At 42.6% G+C, this 17,122-nt stretch overlaps 1 protein-coding gene across 1 annotated transcript in view; it reads right to left on the minus strand.

Moving 5' to 3' along the window:
* The window catches only part of p3h2 (prolyl 3-hydroxylase 2), a 44,814-nt gene that overhangs the window by 1,418 nt on the left and 26,274 nt on the right, over nucleotides 1-17,122 (minus strand). Inside the window, exons 2-14 of the mRNA XM_084692732.1 lie at nucleotides 9,564-9,716; nucleotides 9,130-9,319; nucleotides 4,585-4,716; nucleotides 3,122-3,249; nucleotides 2,228-2,317; nucleotides 1,734-1,774; nucleotides 1,545-1,636; nucleotides 1,332-1,459; nucleotides 1,139-1,234; nucleotides 898-1,048; nucleotides 658-775; nucleotides 472-547; nucleotides 171-311 (exon numbers count right to left, since the gene is read on the minus strand). Coding sequence (XP_084548858.1) covers nucleotides 171-311; nucleotides 472-547; nucleotides 658-775; nucleotides 898-1,048; nucleotides 1,139-1,234; nucleotides 1,332-1,459; nucleotides 1,545-1,636; nucleotides 1,734-1,774; nucleotides 2,228-2,317; nucleotides 3,122-3,249; nucleotides 4,585-4,716; nucleotides 9,130-9,319; nucleotides 9,564-9,716 — 1,536 coding nt within the window. The remainder of the gene's footprint in view (nucleotides 1-170; nucleotides 312-471; nucleotides 548-657; nucleotides 776-897; nucleotides 1,049-1,138; nucleotides 1,235-1,331; nucleotides 1,460-1,544; nucleotides 1,637-1,733; nucleotides 1,775-2,227; nucleotides 2,318-3,121; nucleotides 3,250-4,584; nucleotides 4,717-9,129; nucleotides 9,320-9,563; nucleotides 9,717-17,122) is intronic.

Consider the following 17,122-nt stretch of genomic DNA (forward strand, 5'->3'; position numbering starts at 1 on the left):
CCGTGCCAAATGACGTTGTGTCCTTGGGCGAGGTATTTCACCCTACTTGCCTCGGGGGGAATGTCCCTGTACTTACTGTAAGTCGCTCTGGATAAGAGCGTCTGCTAGATGACTAAATGTAAAAATGTAAATGTTACTAATGCCATAGGAATAAACATGACGGGGATTACCAGTTCTCTGAAAAGTGGGTCCAGGGTGAACCAGAGCGCCACGGCACACCTTTGGCCCCTGGTGACGGCCCGCACGCCATGGGGGTTCTCCCCCCCTGAGGAGAAGCCGACCATTCTGCCACACCTCGGCTTCACAGATGCCTGGGAAGGGAGGATGGAGGAGAGTGGGGGAAAACGTCAACTTTGTCTGATACCGTGTACAAAGTTTGACATAAATGATGAGTGAATGTCAGGTTTTTGTTGTAATAAGCTAAGAATAAATATGATGAAAAAGAAACTAATATAAAAGAGGAAAACTGACCGTAACTGTTTTGGCATCCATTTCTGTAAAAATGAACTCCCCGCCTTCAAAATCCCCATTTAGGTACAGAAGAGCACTGAAAAAACAACAACAAACCCATGAATATATATATTTTTTTTTTTTGGCAGAGACAGGAAATTTTGGCTGGTAGATCCTGAGGGTAGGCAGGCTGAGCTGCTCTCTGACCTATAGTCTCTATATGTGTATGCTGGAGGCTCCTTCCAGCACTCGTTAGCCTCTGGGTCCAGCAGACAGTTGTCAGCATGGATAGGGTGGCTCAGGTCATTTCTGTGATCCTGCTGACCTACAACCACACACACACAAGTAAACTAGTGGCATATTTTGCATGTGTGGGGTGTGTGTCCAGGGAGGAGTGGGGTATGTCTTGGTGCGTGAGTGAGTGTGTGTTTGTATTATATGTGTCACCTGTGATAGCTGTTCGACACACTAGGTGTGTGTATGAGAAGTGCAGGGTGGAGTTGAGCATGAAGTAAGACTCAATGACACGCCGGGCCCTCTCGCTAACATCGTAAAAGAGACGAGCACTTCGGAGTGGCACACGGCCCTCATAGCCATACTGAGGAGAGAAGAAAACATGGCTTGGTTTTACTGAGGTAGTGTCTATCTATCCTTCTACAATGTAGTATCTGTCTAGACAGTTGCTTACTTGTAAGGTTTTAAGTACCGTTGCCCCCTCAAACCTCTCATTGGGTGTGTGAGGAGACATTTTTCCTCGATAGCCATCTCCTGCCATGGTGACAGTCTGGAGGAGTCAAAGAAAAATACTCAAACACACATCTTTGACAACCAAAAAAGACAGCAACAAAAACAGAGAGACTACAAGAGAAAGAGGGTCTTACATGGGCAAGATTTTTTAGCTCTGAGCACTCGTCCATTGAGATGACGTCATCCAGGAGTACCCTCTGTGTTCCATTGAGCGCTGCAGAGTTGTGGACCAGCTGTACGCCGTCGTACACCAGGGGACCACCTATACACATAGCAACACACACTGTTAGGAAGGCCCACTGTGTCATCTACAAGGAAACCTGTATGCTGTCAAAGAGGCATCACACCTTCTCGGAGCGCCTGCGTTGGAGCCACAGTGTTGTTCTTCTTCTCTGAGATAGGCACATACTCCATCCCACCATCCGTACCTGAAGGAATCCTGGAAAGAAAGAGGTGTAGCACATTAAAACGTTTTTTTTAAATTATCATACAGCAATTAATGGAATACAGTTGGATCAGATGCAGTGTTTGTTTACCTGTGAGAGTCCTCTCTCCCGCCTGTGCCGGCCCAGTAATTCTACAAGAGAGGGAAGGAGAAGGACACCACATAAGCAAACCAATGTCCAGACCAGCAGTAGGGGGTGCTCTCTGCTAAGGTAAACACCTCTGTCACAGGTTAATGTAGTCACCTGTTACTACCCACACGGTTACCTCCCTTGTCGGAGTTTTGAACTTAACTATACAGTCAGTATAACTCTTAATGCAGCATTATCAAGATCTCAAACTAACACCAATTCTTTCATTTCATTTCATTCCAACCCTAAAGTTTTCAATCAACTTTCCTATATGAACCAAAGATAATCCAAGATGTTGCTATTCCCTTGATTGGAGAAAGACAATGTTGGGAGGTATGTTGTTTGAGCTCAAGAAGGTTCACCTTCATGATGAACAGAAGTCATTATACTGGTACAAAAAGCCCATTAGAAAAAATTGCGAGTTCCACCATAATCATCATTACACATGTGCTTACCCCTTCAGTGAACTCCACCCCCATGTTATCACTGCCAATCAGAAGCAGCTCCAGTTCCTGCTTATGGCGCGTCACATACCACACAGCCTTCTGTGAAGATGGATCGGGCAGGGGAACATTTTTTATTAAATAGGATTCTGAGAGAAACATGTTAAAACAAAGCATCAATCCTTAATGTGGCTCATTTCCTCATTGGACATAATGTGGGTGGGGGGTTATTTTCCTCTTTGCAGGGCCTAAATGTTGTAATGCAAGGTATCTGGAGGAAGACTAGTAATTCCTTAGCATGGAAAATACCAGATAATGTCTGGTAGGACATGAGGGAACAGAAGACAATGACTCCCGCATGTTTTGAAACTTGAGCATCCGGGGAAAATTCTCTTTTCCAACCCTAATGCAAACAGCTCCATTTCATTTTCCAAACAAAGACCCTTAAGCTGGGAATGTAGAACAAGACTACCAGTCCATTACAAAGCATTACAATTGATGAGTTGGAGACTGGTTTATTTGTTCTTTAGGGGCAAATTGATTAGTCAGCTGACTATGGGGGTTTATCCTCAATTTACAATTACGCCATTCCCCTCATCTGCTCTAAATTACCAAAATATTTACCATCCCTTTCAACTGAACCTGATGATTATAAACACCAAAGGAAATACATTGTATTAGAAAGTATGCTGGCATCAAATTTACACAGTGGTATCTAACTAAATACGGCAGCTGGATACGGAACACGGACCAAATTAGAACCACAAGTTCAGTTCCAGCGTTTTGGCTCGGATCTACGGAAACACTAAGAAGTAGCTTGTAACCTCCACTGTAGACAGTAAACATGTGTAAACAATACACATTTTCTCCAATTCTGTCCAGACTGGGTTTGTTGAGTTGTGTTACCTTGTCGGGCTTAGTGTCAAAGCCCAGAGCCTCCCTGTAGTACTCCACATTCTCCGCCATGAACTCCTCACCCTCATGAAAGAGCAGGTAGGACAGGGCACACTTTAGAGCGTGCTCCACTCTGCCCACTGGGGGAGGACAAGGTTGGACAGAGAGAGAGAGAGAGAGAGAGAGAGAGAGAGAGAGAGAGAGAGAGAGAGAGAGAGAGAGAGAGAGAGAGAGAGAGAGAGAGAGAGAGAGAGAGAGAGAGAGAGAGAGAGAGAGAGAGAGAGAGAGAGAGAGAGAGAGAGAGAGGGAGGGAGAGAGAGGGAGAGAGTGTGAGGCAGAGCATCATAGAGAAACCAGAGGGTAGGGAGAAGGTTCCAAAGAAAGAGAGAGAGGTCAGACAGTCAAACATCATGATGATCCGTCCCATTTCACAAGCAGTTCTGACAGGATGTCTACCAGGCCTGAAATAAAGTGTGCTGTCATTGCACTGCACACTTCCACACCCATGTTCTCCCACTTGACCCCCCCCCCCACCACCACCCCCTTCCTACCCACATGCAACCCGTTCTCCCTCCAAAAAACCCTACAGTGTCTCCTCCAAAGGTCATATTGCATCCTCCCATGTAATGAAGCCTCCGCAGGCTGAATAGGATGTGAGTCTAAGCCATGGAAATCTATTAGGGCTCACATTCCTGGACCATGACCACAATGGAGCAAATAGTGCAGTCGAGAGTCTGTATGAGACAGTGGAAACATAGACACATCCACGCTCACTCACCCACACCTACAGTCTGAACTAACACACACATACACACTCCTCTTCACTACAGGTGCAGTATTTAAGATCTGTTTCCTCCCAATCTCTTACAGGACTTTACTGTGCAGAAGGTGGACAGTCTCCTGACACATCCTGTACTTCTATTGGGAATCACTGACAGAGATGATTGTGTTTTTGAAGGTCTGGCCATCCACTTTATTTGATTGGAAACATGCTGCGGGGCACTATGTCTAATCTGATGATCTCATAAGAATTAATCACATTGGCTTCCCCCCTTGTGTTGTCTTGCCAACGTATCCCTTTCTTGTTGCATGCCCTAGTTGTGGTAGACTACAACAGAGGCTAGAGGGCCTATTAAGCTGGATCATGACTAAAGGGTAGCCAATCGCTTTGAACCAAACAGCGTGTTCCTACTGTTAAGGTGTGGTCCACAATCGTCTGCTGCTCTTTATGAGTCACTGTCTGATATTCACAGTTGTATGTGTACGAGAATGTGTTTCTCTATTTTATTTTATTTTATTATCTATTTTATTTTAAGATTTGCCAATTAAGGTTGATCTACATAGGTGTGACACAACACATAGCATATCATTTCTACCTACATGGCCGTTCTATCACAAGAAAGAAATTGGTTGGACGTGTTGTTTAGAGCAGTGACAGTGTCCAGTGTTAAGCCTATGTGTGCATTGAGACTCACCCTGAAAGTAGGCAAACTGCAGGTAGTCATAGTGCAGAGGAAGGTAGTTCTCCATCGGAGAGAGCCGGCCGGGCCGAGTAGCTAGGTCTCTCACACACTCATGTTCACAGTGGATGACCTGGGTGAAGTGGTCTGAAACAGAGAAATGACATGATTTGTTATGTTTTACTTCTACTAATTCCTTAAATTTTAGAGCCTTTTGGTGTTTGGTGGATTGGTGTTTGTTTTATGTGTTTCCCCATACTTCCACACAATAAGTAATGTATGGTAGCACAAGGGAACAATGCAGAGTGTATAATGACTTTTCATTTAAGAAATCTTCAACCTTGTATAATATTGCAATTGGTTTGGAAATCTTGTTCTTTGTTGAAGATATATGGGGCTTCCAATTTAAGTTATCTATTATTACTCCAAGAAATTTAATAGCTGACACCCTCCAACTCATCAGTTCCAGAAAAGCTGATTTGAATTTGTTAAGTCAACTCGGAGTACGTCCACTCTGAGTTAAGCGCGGGCATGAAAACTAAAAGCCAACATCAATTGAGCTCCAATACTAATATCCACCATGGCCCCCGTCAACAAAAAACATTGTTCTACTTCACCACACTTCAGATAAATGTTTTATTAAGTGTTTATGGTCAATCTGAGCACATATTCCGGAAAAAAGCAACACGGCTGTAACAGCGTATACAATTGGCGTGGGAGACATTGCTGCCGAGGCAATGCATACATTTGAATGCAATAGCCAGTCCATACATTGAACATTCAACCCCACTGTCCGTTTATATTACAAAAAAATTGGTGGACTTAATAAAATAGCATGTTCAATGTTATATTGAATATTAAAACATGCTGCAAACAGGTAAGGCATATTTTGCTTAGGCCTATACGCTCGTGATTGTAGCCTCTACGTCACCTTTGTTTTAATCATATTTGACATGATACAAAGTAAATATTAGTTGGTGCTTATTTCAACTTGTCGTAGCAGTTACCCCCAACAGAATGCTTTTCATCACAGGATGATGATGATTAAGATGATGAAGAAACATTGACTGCTGCTGCAGAGATGGATGCTGAGAATTATGTATGGTGGCTACTGGTAGGTCTCTCCCCATGTACTTTTATTTACAGGCTTGTGTGGAATTGTCCGTTACACTGACATTATGAGAATAATGAATATAAAAACGATTTGCAAATTCTGATCCTGTTGAACAAAGCATGGATGCTTTACACAGTGAGATGTTCATTTAATGGCAGGTGAATTCTGCAAGTGGAATGGTGAAATTTAATGTAATCTCATGTACTCCCAGTTACAAGTAAATTAGCTGTACAAACGGCATCTAGGGTGACCACCTGTCCCCCTTTGCATTGTATCGCACAGCATTTTCAATATGCGACGGGCGGGACAAGGGGTGAAAATTCAGTGCGATACAATGCAAAGGTGGTCACCCTAACGGCATCTCATTAAGAAAATGCCAAAAACTGACCGAGAGATGGTGCAGGCCTACTTAGGGTAGAAGAATAAAGGCTAATCTTGAAAAACGTTTACTGGAAGACCAGTAACGGGACGGTGCATGGTCATAGGGGATGTTAATTGTAGGAACAATAGCCTATATGAATACTAATTGTTGAATTTGCTGAATTCTATTTTGACCAAGAGATGGTGTACTTAGGGAAGAAGAATAAAGGCTAATTTTGTAAGGCTATCAACCTGCCCTCACCACTCATATGGAAAACTTGGAATTACGGGATCTAAACTTGATGTCTCTCACACATCATTGTGTAACTCAGTGATTTTCAACCACTGTGCCACTGCACACTAATACAAATGTTTATCCAATTTAAATTAATTAGTCGTTATTAAAAGTCTAAGAAACATGTAAAAACATGTATTATCATTTATTATTATCTGATTTAGATAACATGCCATTGTCGAGTGTCAGTAATATAGTGACTGGCAGAGTAGTGTGGGGGGTCAGATGGCTGAGCAGTTAGGGAGTCGGGCTATTAATCATAAGGTTGGTGGTTCAATTTCCGGCCGTGCAAAATTATGTTGTGTCCTTGGCCAAGGCACTTCACCCTACTTGCTTTGGGGGAATGTCCCTGTACTTACTGTAAGTTGCTCTGGATAAGAGCATCTGCTAAATGACTAAATGTAATGTAAATGTAGAGTAATGTAATCCGGGAGGCAGCAGGTAGCTAATTGCCTCGTTTCTTCTTAGAGACAAGAGAATTAATGATGCATGTGACAGGTGGTCACATGCTAGCGAGCAGATTAGGTTCACAGAATAAGTTACCATGGAAACTGACCAAAAGTTTTCATTACCTCTCTGGAATGGAAAACCTCTTAAAGTATGTCACTTTTCAGGGTAAACCAACTCAAAGTTTTCACTAAACCCGCTACCTGGAATACCCCCCTGAAGTTACACCTTCTGAGTTAATACAACACTGTTAAACATTACACATAAAGGGAGTAAAAGACTAGAGTGAATGACACTGTTGGACACAGACCCTGATAATGACCTGTCCAGCTCTAGGTGTCACTGGTCAGTCACAGCTTTATAGGTCTGGTTTGTTGGATGTTGGGTTTGTAGAGAATGTGAGAAAAAAACAGAGGGAGGTGAACCAAACGTAAGCACAGGGAAAAATACATTTTATATGTACAGCATATGTTTGTATTTACGAATTGAAATTAAGCACAGCGAATCATCCACCGTATGTACAGAACAACGCTAACCACAATGATAGAAAATCGGACATATTCCAGTCAACTGAAATACAAATTAACTAACAGATTAAAGATGCTGAGATATAAGATTATCTTATATCTCTAACCCTAGTCTAACCCTAACCCACTGACCATAAAATCATAGGGCAACCCTAACCCACTAACCCCAAACCTAAAATAATAGGCTAACCCTAACCCTTATCCACTATCCCCAACCCTAAAATCCTAGTCCAAGCCTAACCCACTAACCCCAACCCCAAAATCATGGTCTAACCCTACCTTCTGTTAACTCTGATAGTGACCACCGTCTGAGAGCTGTTATTCAGTTTTCCCTCTGCACTCCTTTCAGGCCCCATGAACTCCTTTTAAGATCATAGCTGGTCTGTTCAAACACTTAGTCAAACAGTGACTTGTGTCAGCAGCTGTGTTGGAAAATAACACTAATGGGACATTAGGCCAGAACCCAAATATGTGTGACGAGTCATCTTCTGTGTATGTTTCTGAGATAGCTCAAAGACACACAGGGGAGGGGGTTTCCAAATGAGCTGTACCTTAAAGTGGTCCAGATGCCAAATCTATCTCAGAGAGAGAAAAAGGCTTTATCTATTATTATAGGTATGGTAAGTATGTTTTTTATATCTGCAGGTCAATGGGAGACCTACATATGGTTTTTGTCAATTTACGTATATGTGTCAATGGCCCATCTTATCCATTTCAAAATACCAGTAAAAAAGTCAGCTCCATGAAATATTGACCAATTGTTATTTCTCTGTACCTTAATTCACCCAGTCTGTGCATTTGCTTTGGTCTTACGCCTTCTCTTACCTAACATAATCTGGCATTCAAAACAAGTCACCATAATTCCATTTGCACCATCAGTTCCTGTGAAAAAGGGAAGACCTGCTTACATAGCCAGATGGGGATTTCTTGGCAACAGACAAAGAGTTTCTTGGTCCAGAACAACCTTGCCCCCACATCTGCCCCCTTCATCTCTCTGTTCTAACTCACAGGAGTTCCCTTCCTTTGGACTTTGACCTCTTGCCAAGTCAGAAAAAAAATTCAGACAAACCACCATGGACCGACTCGCCCTGCTTGATGTTTGGCTGATGAGCCTAGACAGATTGAGGCAGCCCAACAATAGCGAAACAACATGTCTGATGGAATTCCAGTCACGACAGAAAGAACCAACACCTCAGATGCCAGCACAACATGATCATCCCTACAGTCTTGAGGTGTTTTCACATAGTCCTTTTTAAATGAACCAAACTGGATCAAAAGTGGACCAAAAAACGGAACAACAGAAAAAAAGGCTGGGTTGGTTTTGCATTCACATTGTCAGTGAATTTGAAAGAGGATTCAGTTAACTTTCTGGATCGTTTCTGCTCTGATGGGGCGCTAGTCCTTCTGTTCACACTACCTTTACTGCTTTGGATTATGGGTAGTTTTCAATTTTCTCATTTTATCACGTTTTTCATTTTATATGTTTTTGTGTATTGTAGACCGTTACCGTTTGATGTGTTATTTTTTCTGCTAAGGGGCTCCACTGCTTTCTAGAATCATTCTACAGAAATGTGAAAAGGTTCTAGAGAAGGTAGCATGGCAGCTATATGTGAGTTAAAACTAAAGAGCCTAACCTTGTACCTGAAATTAGCTTGGTTATGGTTAACATCTACATAACCTTGTACTTGAGATGAGCTTGGTTCTGGTTAACACCAATATAACCTTGTACTTGAGATGAGCTTGGTTCTCGTTAACAACTATATAACCGTGTACCTGAAATTAGCTTGGTTCTGGTTAACACCTATATAGCCTTGTACCTGAGATGAGTTCATGGAGGCTGTAGCGGTAAAGGACGTGGTCATGCTCCTCGAACCGCTGCGGTCCCTGGCAGAGGGCACGGCACTCCACATCTGCCTTATAGTACTCCAGAAGAGCCTCCTCAAACAGCACGATGGCCCCCTTGTAGTCCCCTTGGTCATACAATTTCACCGCTGCTGAGAATGCCCCCTGGGAAGAAGGAGAGAGAAGGGAATGTGTTTGTATTCTTCACCTATAAACTAGCATTGGCTTAAAAAGTACCTCAATCTGAGGCAAACAGTCTTTACAAAGTAAAGATATAGCCAGAAGCTGACAATGATACAATGTATAATGGTAATTTGCAATCTGTTATTGATTAAGAGTTAATACAGATGTTTACTGAAGGCTTTTGCCAAGGGGGGAAATGGAAGAGATGATTCTGTTTCAGGCTGACCTGATGTGGCCGTGCCTCGCGATCCACAAAGTGATCCTCCTGCACCCCTTCCATGTCCTTGTACTGCTCCAGGTTCTGACCCATCTCTACGTGCTCCGGGTTGGCCTGGAAATACGTGTGGGCTGCCCCTGCCGCCTGGTCCACCTGCTTCAACTAGACAGAAAGATGGCCAGAGAAAATGAGACAGCAGATAACAGAGAGAGAGAGAGAGAGTGAGAGAGAGAGAGAGAGAGAGAGAGAGAGAGAGAGAGAGAGAGAGAGAGAGAGAGAGCATTAGTGTCCCCAAGTTGATTTGGTTAAACTCCTCAGTATAAATCCTGTCCACCTGTAGGCGGTTAAAGATCCGTGATTTAAACCACAGTGTGGCTGAAGGGGGACGTGTTACTGACAAGCAACGGTAACAATACCTGTTATGTCTGTGCACATTAAAGAACACCATTTAGACATCTTGATAGGCTTGATGGTTCAATTCATGAAGCAGTAAGTGTATAACCAGGAGGCATTCTCCTGGTTACCATTCAGGGAGGGTGTTTGTGTTCTTGTCCAGCTGTCTCCAGCTGGGCTCTGTCTCTGCCAATGAGCAGCGACAGTGTTCACCCCAATTATGAAAAGCACACAGGAAGTGGAGGAGCAACAACCCCTTGTTGGGTTGGTTCCCAAAAATAATCTTTTCTAACCAATTTGGATCTTGAATCTTGAATGTTTTGGAAAAAATGAGTTCCAGAAGGACAAACTGTTCCCATCCACATCCTGTCTTCAGCCATCTAGTTTGTCAATGTCATGTCCTGTAATTGATGTGCCTCCTCATTGGAACCATGTGAAGATTTCTGGTGATTTATTAGCAACAAAGCAGTTCTCTCAAGCATTCCATTATATTTCAAATACTGTATGTGTATCAGTATAACAAACATGTGGGAGATAGAATTACTTTGGTCATGCATCGCTGACATCTGGTCTAAATGATAACAAATGCTGTGTTTGTGTGTGAGAGAGTATGTGTACTTAAATAGAACTAATAAGGATTAACCACAGCCAGTTACCTTTGTTTAAGGCTAAAACCTGCATCTGTAGTATGTGAATATCTGGAAGCCTGCCTATTCATTCTTCACTCTGTCACTAGTATAACAAAAAGTACTATAAGACAAAGTTTCCAAGTTACTGCGCTGATTAACAATGCAATGACTTATTTTCTTGTGTGAAAACAGAGGCAATGGATTTCAAGGTATTTAATACCTATTAAGACCTATCAAGACAGAATAAGTGAAGGGTTAGGGTTCTTGATGCAATTTATATAAACAGCATGCTCTTCGCAGGATAAAACAGCTCTTTCCAATAGCTGCAGAGAGATGATTCAACCTGTCTGCCATTATTCCAGCAGCAGTTGTAGCCAACCGTGTACCATTGTGTGTACCTCCAGGTTCGGACCGGTTACTCTGTGGTCCGTTTCATTGTTCTTGTGGTCTGGACTAACTGCTGTGTTTTGTTTCATGGTCCGTACCAATAGTGAGTGGTTTGTGGACCAATTGCTCAGAGTTCCTTTTGCACAGTCTAGACCGTTAGTGAATGGTTTGTGGTTTTAATCCAACCCATGTTAGCAGTTGGGTCATTGAAGCAATCACTGAGAGACCTTCCAGATGTATCAAACCTAAAAAGATGTGCATCCTACATGTATATAAATAAATAGATATTACAGACAACTGTACACCAATGCAAAAACAAGGTTAATTGCAGTATACCTGTAGCTGTGTTGGTCTACTGTACTTAAAATAGCATTACTATCCTCTTGACTGATGCACAAACAAGTGGTTTTGCAAACATTCATGATGTATGCTTTGGCTGTGGTGGTCATTCAAATGTTCTTTTTTTTTTGGCTTTTCATACACCTTTTTTTATGTGTATGTATTCTTTTAGTATACACACGCACGCACGAACACACACTGTAAGTCTGAAACTGACTGATTAATTCAAAATGATTTCCCCACATGTCCATTTAACTACAGATGAAGGTCTAGGAACCTGACTTCAATGGAAATATCAGATCATAAACATAATCTCAGCCAGGGCAGATGTTTACTGGGAAAATTCCACAGAGGCTATTTCTCTCAAGAGATCTCATTATACTGTCCTTCAGGGTAAACAAAACTATCATCAGGTGAGCTGCAAACAGACTTGACGCTGTCTGGAGATCCTCTATCTCCTCCTTGTTCTCTCAGTCCCAAGGATTGCCTGGTCTGACCTCCCGGTTGTTGCATAGGGGGCAGTGCTTTTCCCCCTCTCTGCACCCAAGGTTGCGTCTTTTTTAAAATCTCAGGCAGAGAGGAGCAGGGCAAAGAAAATCTGGGTGGACATGCTTGGTTACCTCTAAAAGGCCAAAGAGCGATTTGGCGTCGACTGCATTCCTGCGCAGGCTGCCCCCCCATCACAGCCCAGGGATCCACAGAGGGCGTGAGATGACGGGAGGAGATTAGGGGGGGGACAAGTGGGCTGGAGGTGATGGGAGAGTATGATGGGGAACCTACTTATTTTTTGTGTCTCTTCCAGCTACTGACCTCTTCACCCAATAAGACTGCCTACCTTCAGAACCGGAGCCAAGAGCTTAAACTTAGTTGGGGGATTCAGCCAGTAGTGAACCCCCCAGCCCTCTCGTCTCCCCAGGGCCACAACACCTCAGAGAGGGTCCGGCAGGGGGGTCCGGAGGACCGATCAACTCCCAACCCAGCATACAGCAACCCAGCAACAGCTGTGCCTCATCACTCCCTTGTTCATTGCCCTGGGACCAGAGGGGAGACTTAAAAAAGCCTGACAACAGCCACACACCATACATCCTTAATTACATCTTTCCAAGAAAGATCCCTGGAATATGAGATGGATCAGAGGCTAAGTTTGGCTGGGGGAGTGGTGCTGGGTAGTGTGATAAATCTTCCTTTGACATAAATAACATTCACCTTAATTGTTATAATGCCTAATATAATAGCCTGACGTTGTCATACTCATAATTCTAGTCAGAATATGAGTCTGCTACTGCTCCATTAGGCTGTGATTATGGTGTGTGTTTCAACCGAACCCGGAAAAAAAATGCCTCTTCGCTCAATTGGATAGACCTACAACCAATCAGAGCAACGTAGTATGTTAACTTTTATCAAATCCCGTAGGAAGGACGGTAAAAACATTTTCAAATGCCTTGATCGCGTTTCTCTGTTCCTCTTTCAAAATTAATGCGCTGTCAATATTGGTGGGCAAGCTGCTTTCAAAGGGGTTTCTTTATGAATGAAATTCTGGCTGGCTAACAGGACAACAATATGAAGTGTGTGTGTCACCGACATCATCACGGGCACTGTGCACTCTTATAGTTCAAGTCATTTGTATTTGTGTGTTTTACTGACATCTTAATCAGCAGCAGTGCTGGGAAAATTATTTCCACAAGAAAGAGCAACAGCAAGGATAGAGAGATTAGATGATCTGTTTTAATAGAGATTTTCACCCCCACAATTCTTTTAAAGTGGGGCTGTGTTGCATTGTCTTGGCAAAAGGATAAACAAGGTTTAGATCCTCTAAACAAGGATAGAGGCCAGTGATCAAGATACAGGGCACGGTAGAACGAACAATTGATTGAGTTACAAAGCTTAACCATGAATACATTTCAACATCTAACAACTTCATTTCTATCTTTGGAAAACACAGACATTCTAGAAGGAGTAGTTCTGGTGGAGGCAGACTGCCACCAGCTAAGGTCTACGGTAGCACCAGTGTCATTTGACAGTGGTATTCTGCTTTTTTGTGTTGGAGCTTACGATGTGCGGTTGCGGTGACACGCTGGCTCCTTATCACGAGTGGGTGGTGCCCGTGCCTGCTCGCACTGCTGTTACCCTGTTCCCCCCTCCCACTGATGTAGAAACAATTCTACATCTTCGTAGTGTGCATGTTTCTGGGCCCTAAGCATCAGACCGAATCAGGTTAACAAAGGTGATTATAGTTCTATGAAGTAGGCTGTTTAAAACACGGTTTTCATGCCCCAACACGCCCTTTGATTGAAACTCTGCCGATGTAAGCATAGTGGTGAGCGAAGTCAAACATTTACGGGCATGTTTAGCTACCCAGGAGTCTTTTGCTTGCTTCACACAAAGGTAAACAGTCCTGGTGTGGACCCAGAGATACAGCAGAGAGCTGCGGGGACCTATAGCACATATCCCTCCACCTCAGGCTGAAGGGCACGTGTGTAAGAGTTGGCCGGGCCTCACTAACCAGACAACCAAAAGAAACAAACTATGGTGGAAATGGCGATGGTCTGCCTCGGGCCAGTCAACTCGCAACTGCTTCTCATCACACAGGAGGGAGTAACAGTGATATGCAGAGCTAATACAATAATACGGTCCTATGGCCAGAGGCCTCCAGAAAGATATGTGAGAGTTGGTTTGGATTTAGTGTTAAAGTTTGGACAAAATGAGTCGGACAAAAGAGAAGGCAATATCTGGAAATGTGCCTGTAGTAAGATTATGACTCGGCTAATAGTGGAGGAACGTTTTTTGGCATGCCCTTGCTCAGCCACAAGCTTTGCTCCAGGACAACCCGGGCAACTCCTGATCCAAGTAAAAGTAGCTGCAAGATATTATTGACAGGGTTATCAGACTCCAAACACAGATGTCCAAATCTATAGTCCACTCTGTCCATGTATAATGTGTCTCCACTAGTGACCTGTAAAATAACACCACCCTAATGGCGCACAGTGGGGAGTAGCACTTGGGGTATGAGATGAATACTAGTGGCTATTTTAAGTATAAACATATTGTTAAACAAGCTGTTAATATTCTTGCAACTGCTAAAGATGTTTAAACATTTAGTAGTTGCCTCACCCTGCATTCAGCGCAGCCAGCTCTTGGCCTCACTACTTTGCATTTTACACATTCCAACAGCACGATAACAAGATAACCCCTCCCTCTGTTGACAACATTCATTTAAGACTGAAAAAAGATTTGAGAAAAGTACTTTCTTGAGGAAGAAGAATAACATTCACATTCCCCCCCCCCCCACACACACACACAAAAAAAAACAAAAAAAAAAACATCTGAAATCTGTCAGTTGGTTCTGTCAAATAAGGTCAGACAATTTTAATTGTTTACATCTCCAAAGCACCTTGTCCTACAAGGGATGTCATTCAAGAAACTGCCCCGCTCCTTACCTAACCCTAACCTTGCATGGTTTAAAGAAAAATACAAAAGTTGAAAGGGAAGCTGTAGTCCGCAGTTTACAGCTCTGTTAATAGTTAAGATACAGTATGTTCATAGTGTATGGTTCTTCAGTGATGGTTCTATGGTGTAAATCTGAATAGTGCTGAGAAGGACATTATGTCACACTTCTTAACTCCAGTCAACATTCCCTTTGAATCTCCAATCATCTATTTTGTATAGTTGTTCTCTTTGCAGTGAGCAATTACATGCTGAATATTTACTCTTCTATAACAGACCAACAGTTAATGGCCACACTCTTACCAACAGTATTGTAACGTTACCTTCCTCATATGTATGTTTTGGATGTTTAGGACACATTCATGGCTGGAGCTCTCACTCTTAAAACCAGTAGGCAAGCAAGAATTAGGGCATACGAGATACAGTATGTTGCCCTCTGTAGAGTAAATACAGTTCATCTGCATTGACATACCATTGGGCATGGTTTATGCCCAATGGTATGTTTCCTTTTCTTTCATACAAATCTGATAGTTTTTTTGGTTTGGGGGAAGGTGTGTCTCTATTGTGTGTTCTGTGTTGTGTAATGTTGTCATTTGGCGATGCTGTTCTGTGTTTGTGTATGTTTTTCTGACCCCTGCTGCACACTAATTTCCTTTGAAGGATAAATAAAGTTGAAAAGTTGAAATAGTTTTATTAGTGGGCTACAAAGTCAGAATGAAAATTCTAGAATACATCAATAAGGCACTTTACCATCAGTTTGAGGCACCACAGTCTGGGTGGTATTGTGCTTTACATACATCTCACCAAACTATAAACTGAAGCTTTGGATATATGCGTGTAGTTTGGACATTCCCACTCAGCATGTATACTTTCCAGTGAGAAGTTCTTGGCTTGAGGGATGCTGCCTGTAAGCTTTATAAAAACAGTAAGGCTCTTCCAGAAACATTCACATAACTCATTACTGACTGGCAATGAGATGCAAACATCTGGTGAATAAGCAAAATAGTGTAAATCATTAGATGTAGTACCAGCTCAATATGTTTTAGAGACTAGAAACTCAGTAGACACCATGTGTAAATGTTCAGTTACCTGCTGTGTGGGAATAGAAAGTGAGAGACTATAGTGTTAATCAATCAAATCCCCTTCTTCCACCCCCGCTATTTCTGTTCAGAAGTACAGTGTGTTGCTTCACTATTCGAGGAACACTTTCTAATTTCTGGAAGCTTGGAACTTGTTTGTATCAGCCATGTAAGCAGCGTCTGCTCTCGGCATCTTCAGTTTTCAGGCCACGAGCATGTGTTATCATAATGTCAAACATGATACTATTTATTATTTCTCTTCCTTTACACAAAAAAATAACTAACAAATGCACACATATTGTAATGCTTGCTATGACGTGAATATGATGCTATTTGGCTAAGAAAATACGTCAGATTTTGTAAGCAAACAGTTACTCACAGACCCTTAACAATAACCTTTTCATAAAATTGATTATTGAGCATGCTAACTAGCTAGCCACAGTCACAAACGTCACCAACGTCACAAACCCACTTGCGATTACAGTCAAACATTAGTTTAGCATCTTGTTAACTTCTTGGAGATAGTTGGCAACCTAAAACGGCAAGACAGCTGAAGAAACGCCACAGGCAAAGGCCAAGGTGATAACATGTATCTTAGCTATCATAATCACAAGTCCTGTGTAGAGCAATCAAGGCCATTCAATATCCGAACAAGCGTGAGGCAATTTTCAGCGCGGATAGCCGATCAGACCGGCAACCTACACAAGCACACCTCACAATGTCCCCCTCTCTAGTTACTGTTAAATTAATTGTCGGTTGCAGTCAAGGAAAATCAATGGTGAATATTAGAACTTTACATTCTATGGTTGACGGGCAGTTTTATGGGCGTATGTAAAGACCTCTGTGACATGCTTGCGTGTAAAAAGGGCTATGCAAATACATTTCATTTTATTTGATTAAGTAAGTCAATTGATCACATTTAGTGACTAGCTAAAGTATCCAAACACAAACTTGTTTTTGCTGCCCTGCGTAAATACACAACACCTAAACACAGGCTTGGGCTATAACTCCTATGAATCTGCACCATGAAAGCAGACAGCCATGGTATTCAACCTCATACTTTCCTCTTAGTGATGTCATGGATGAACGTGGGGGGCTCCCTCATTCCCTACTCCACTCTTCATCATCATCACCATCATCATCTCACCCCATCTCTCCTTCCCTCACTAGGTCTGCCCCTGTTGACAGCTCTGAACACTGGTCTCTTTCTGCTGTACTTGTCCCACCCTGGCCTGATGCATGCTCTTACTATAAGGTCATGTCTGAGGCATGCATTAAAAACTGGCTGTTGAATAAA

The sequence above is a fragment of the Hypomesus nipponensis genome, chromosome 26, assembly GCF_054491055.1.
Source record: "Hypomesus nipponensis isolate SF chromosome 26, ASM5449105v1, whole genome shotgun sequence".
Lineage (NCBI taxonomy): Eukaryota > Metazoa > Chordata > Actinopteri > Osmeriformes > Osmeridae > Hypomesus > Hypomesus nipponensis.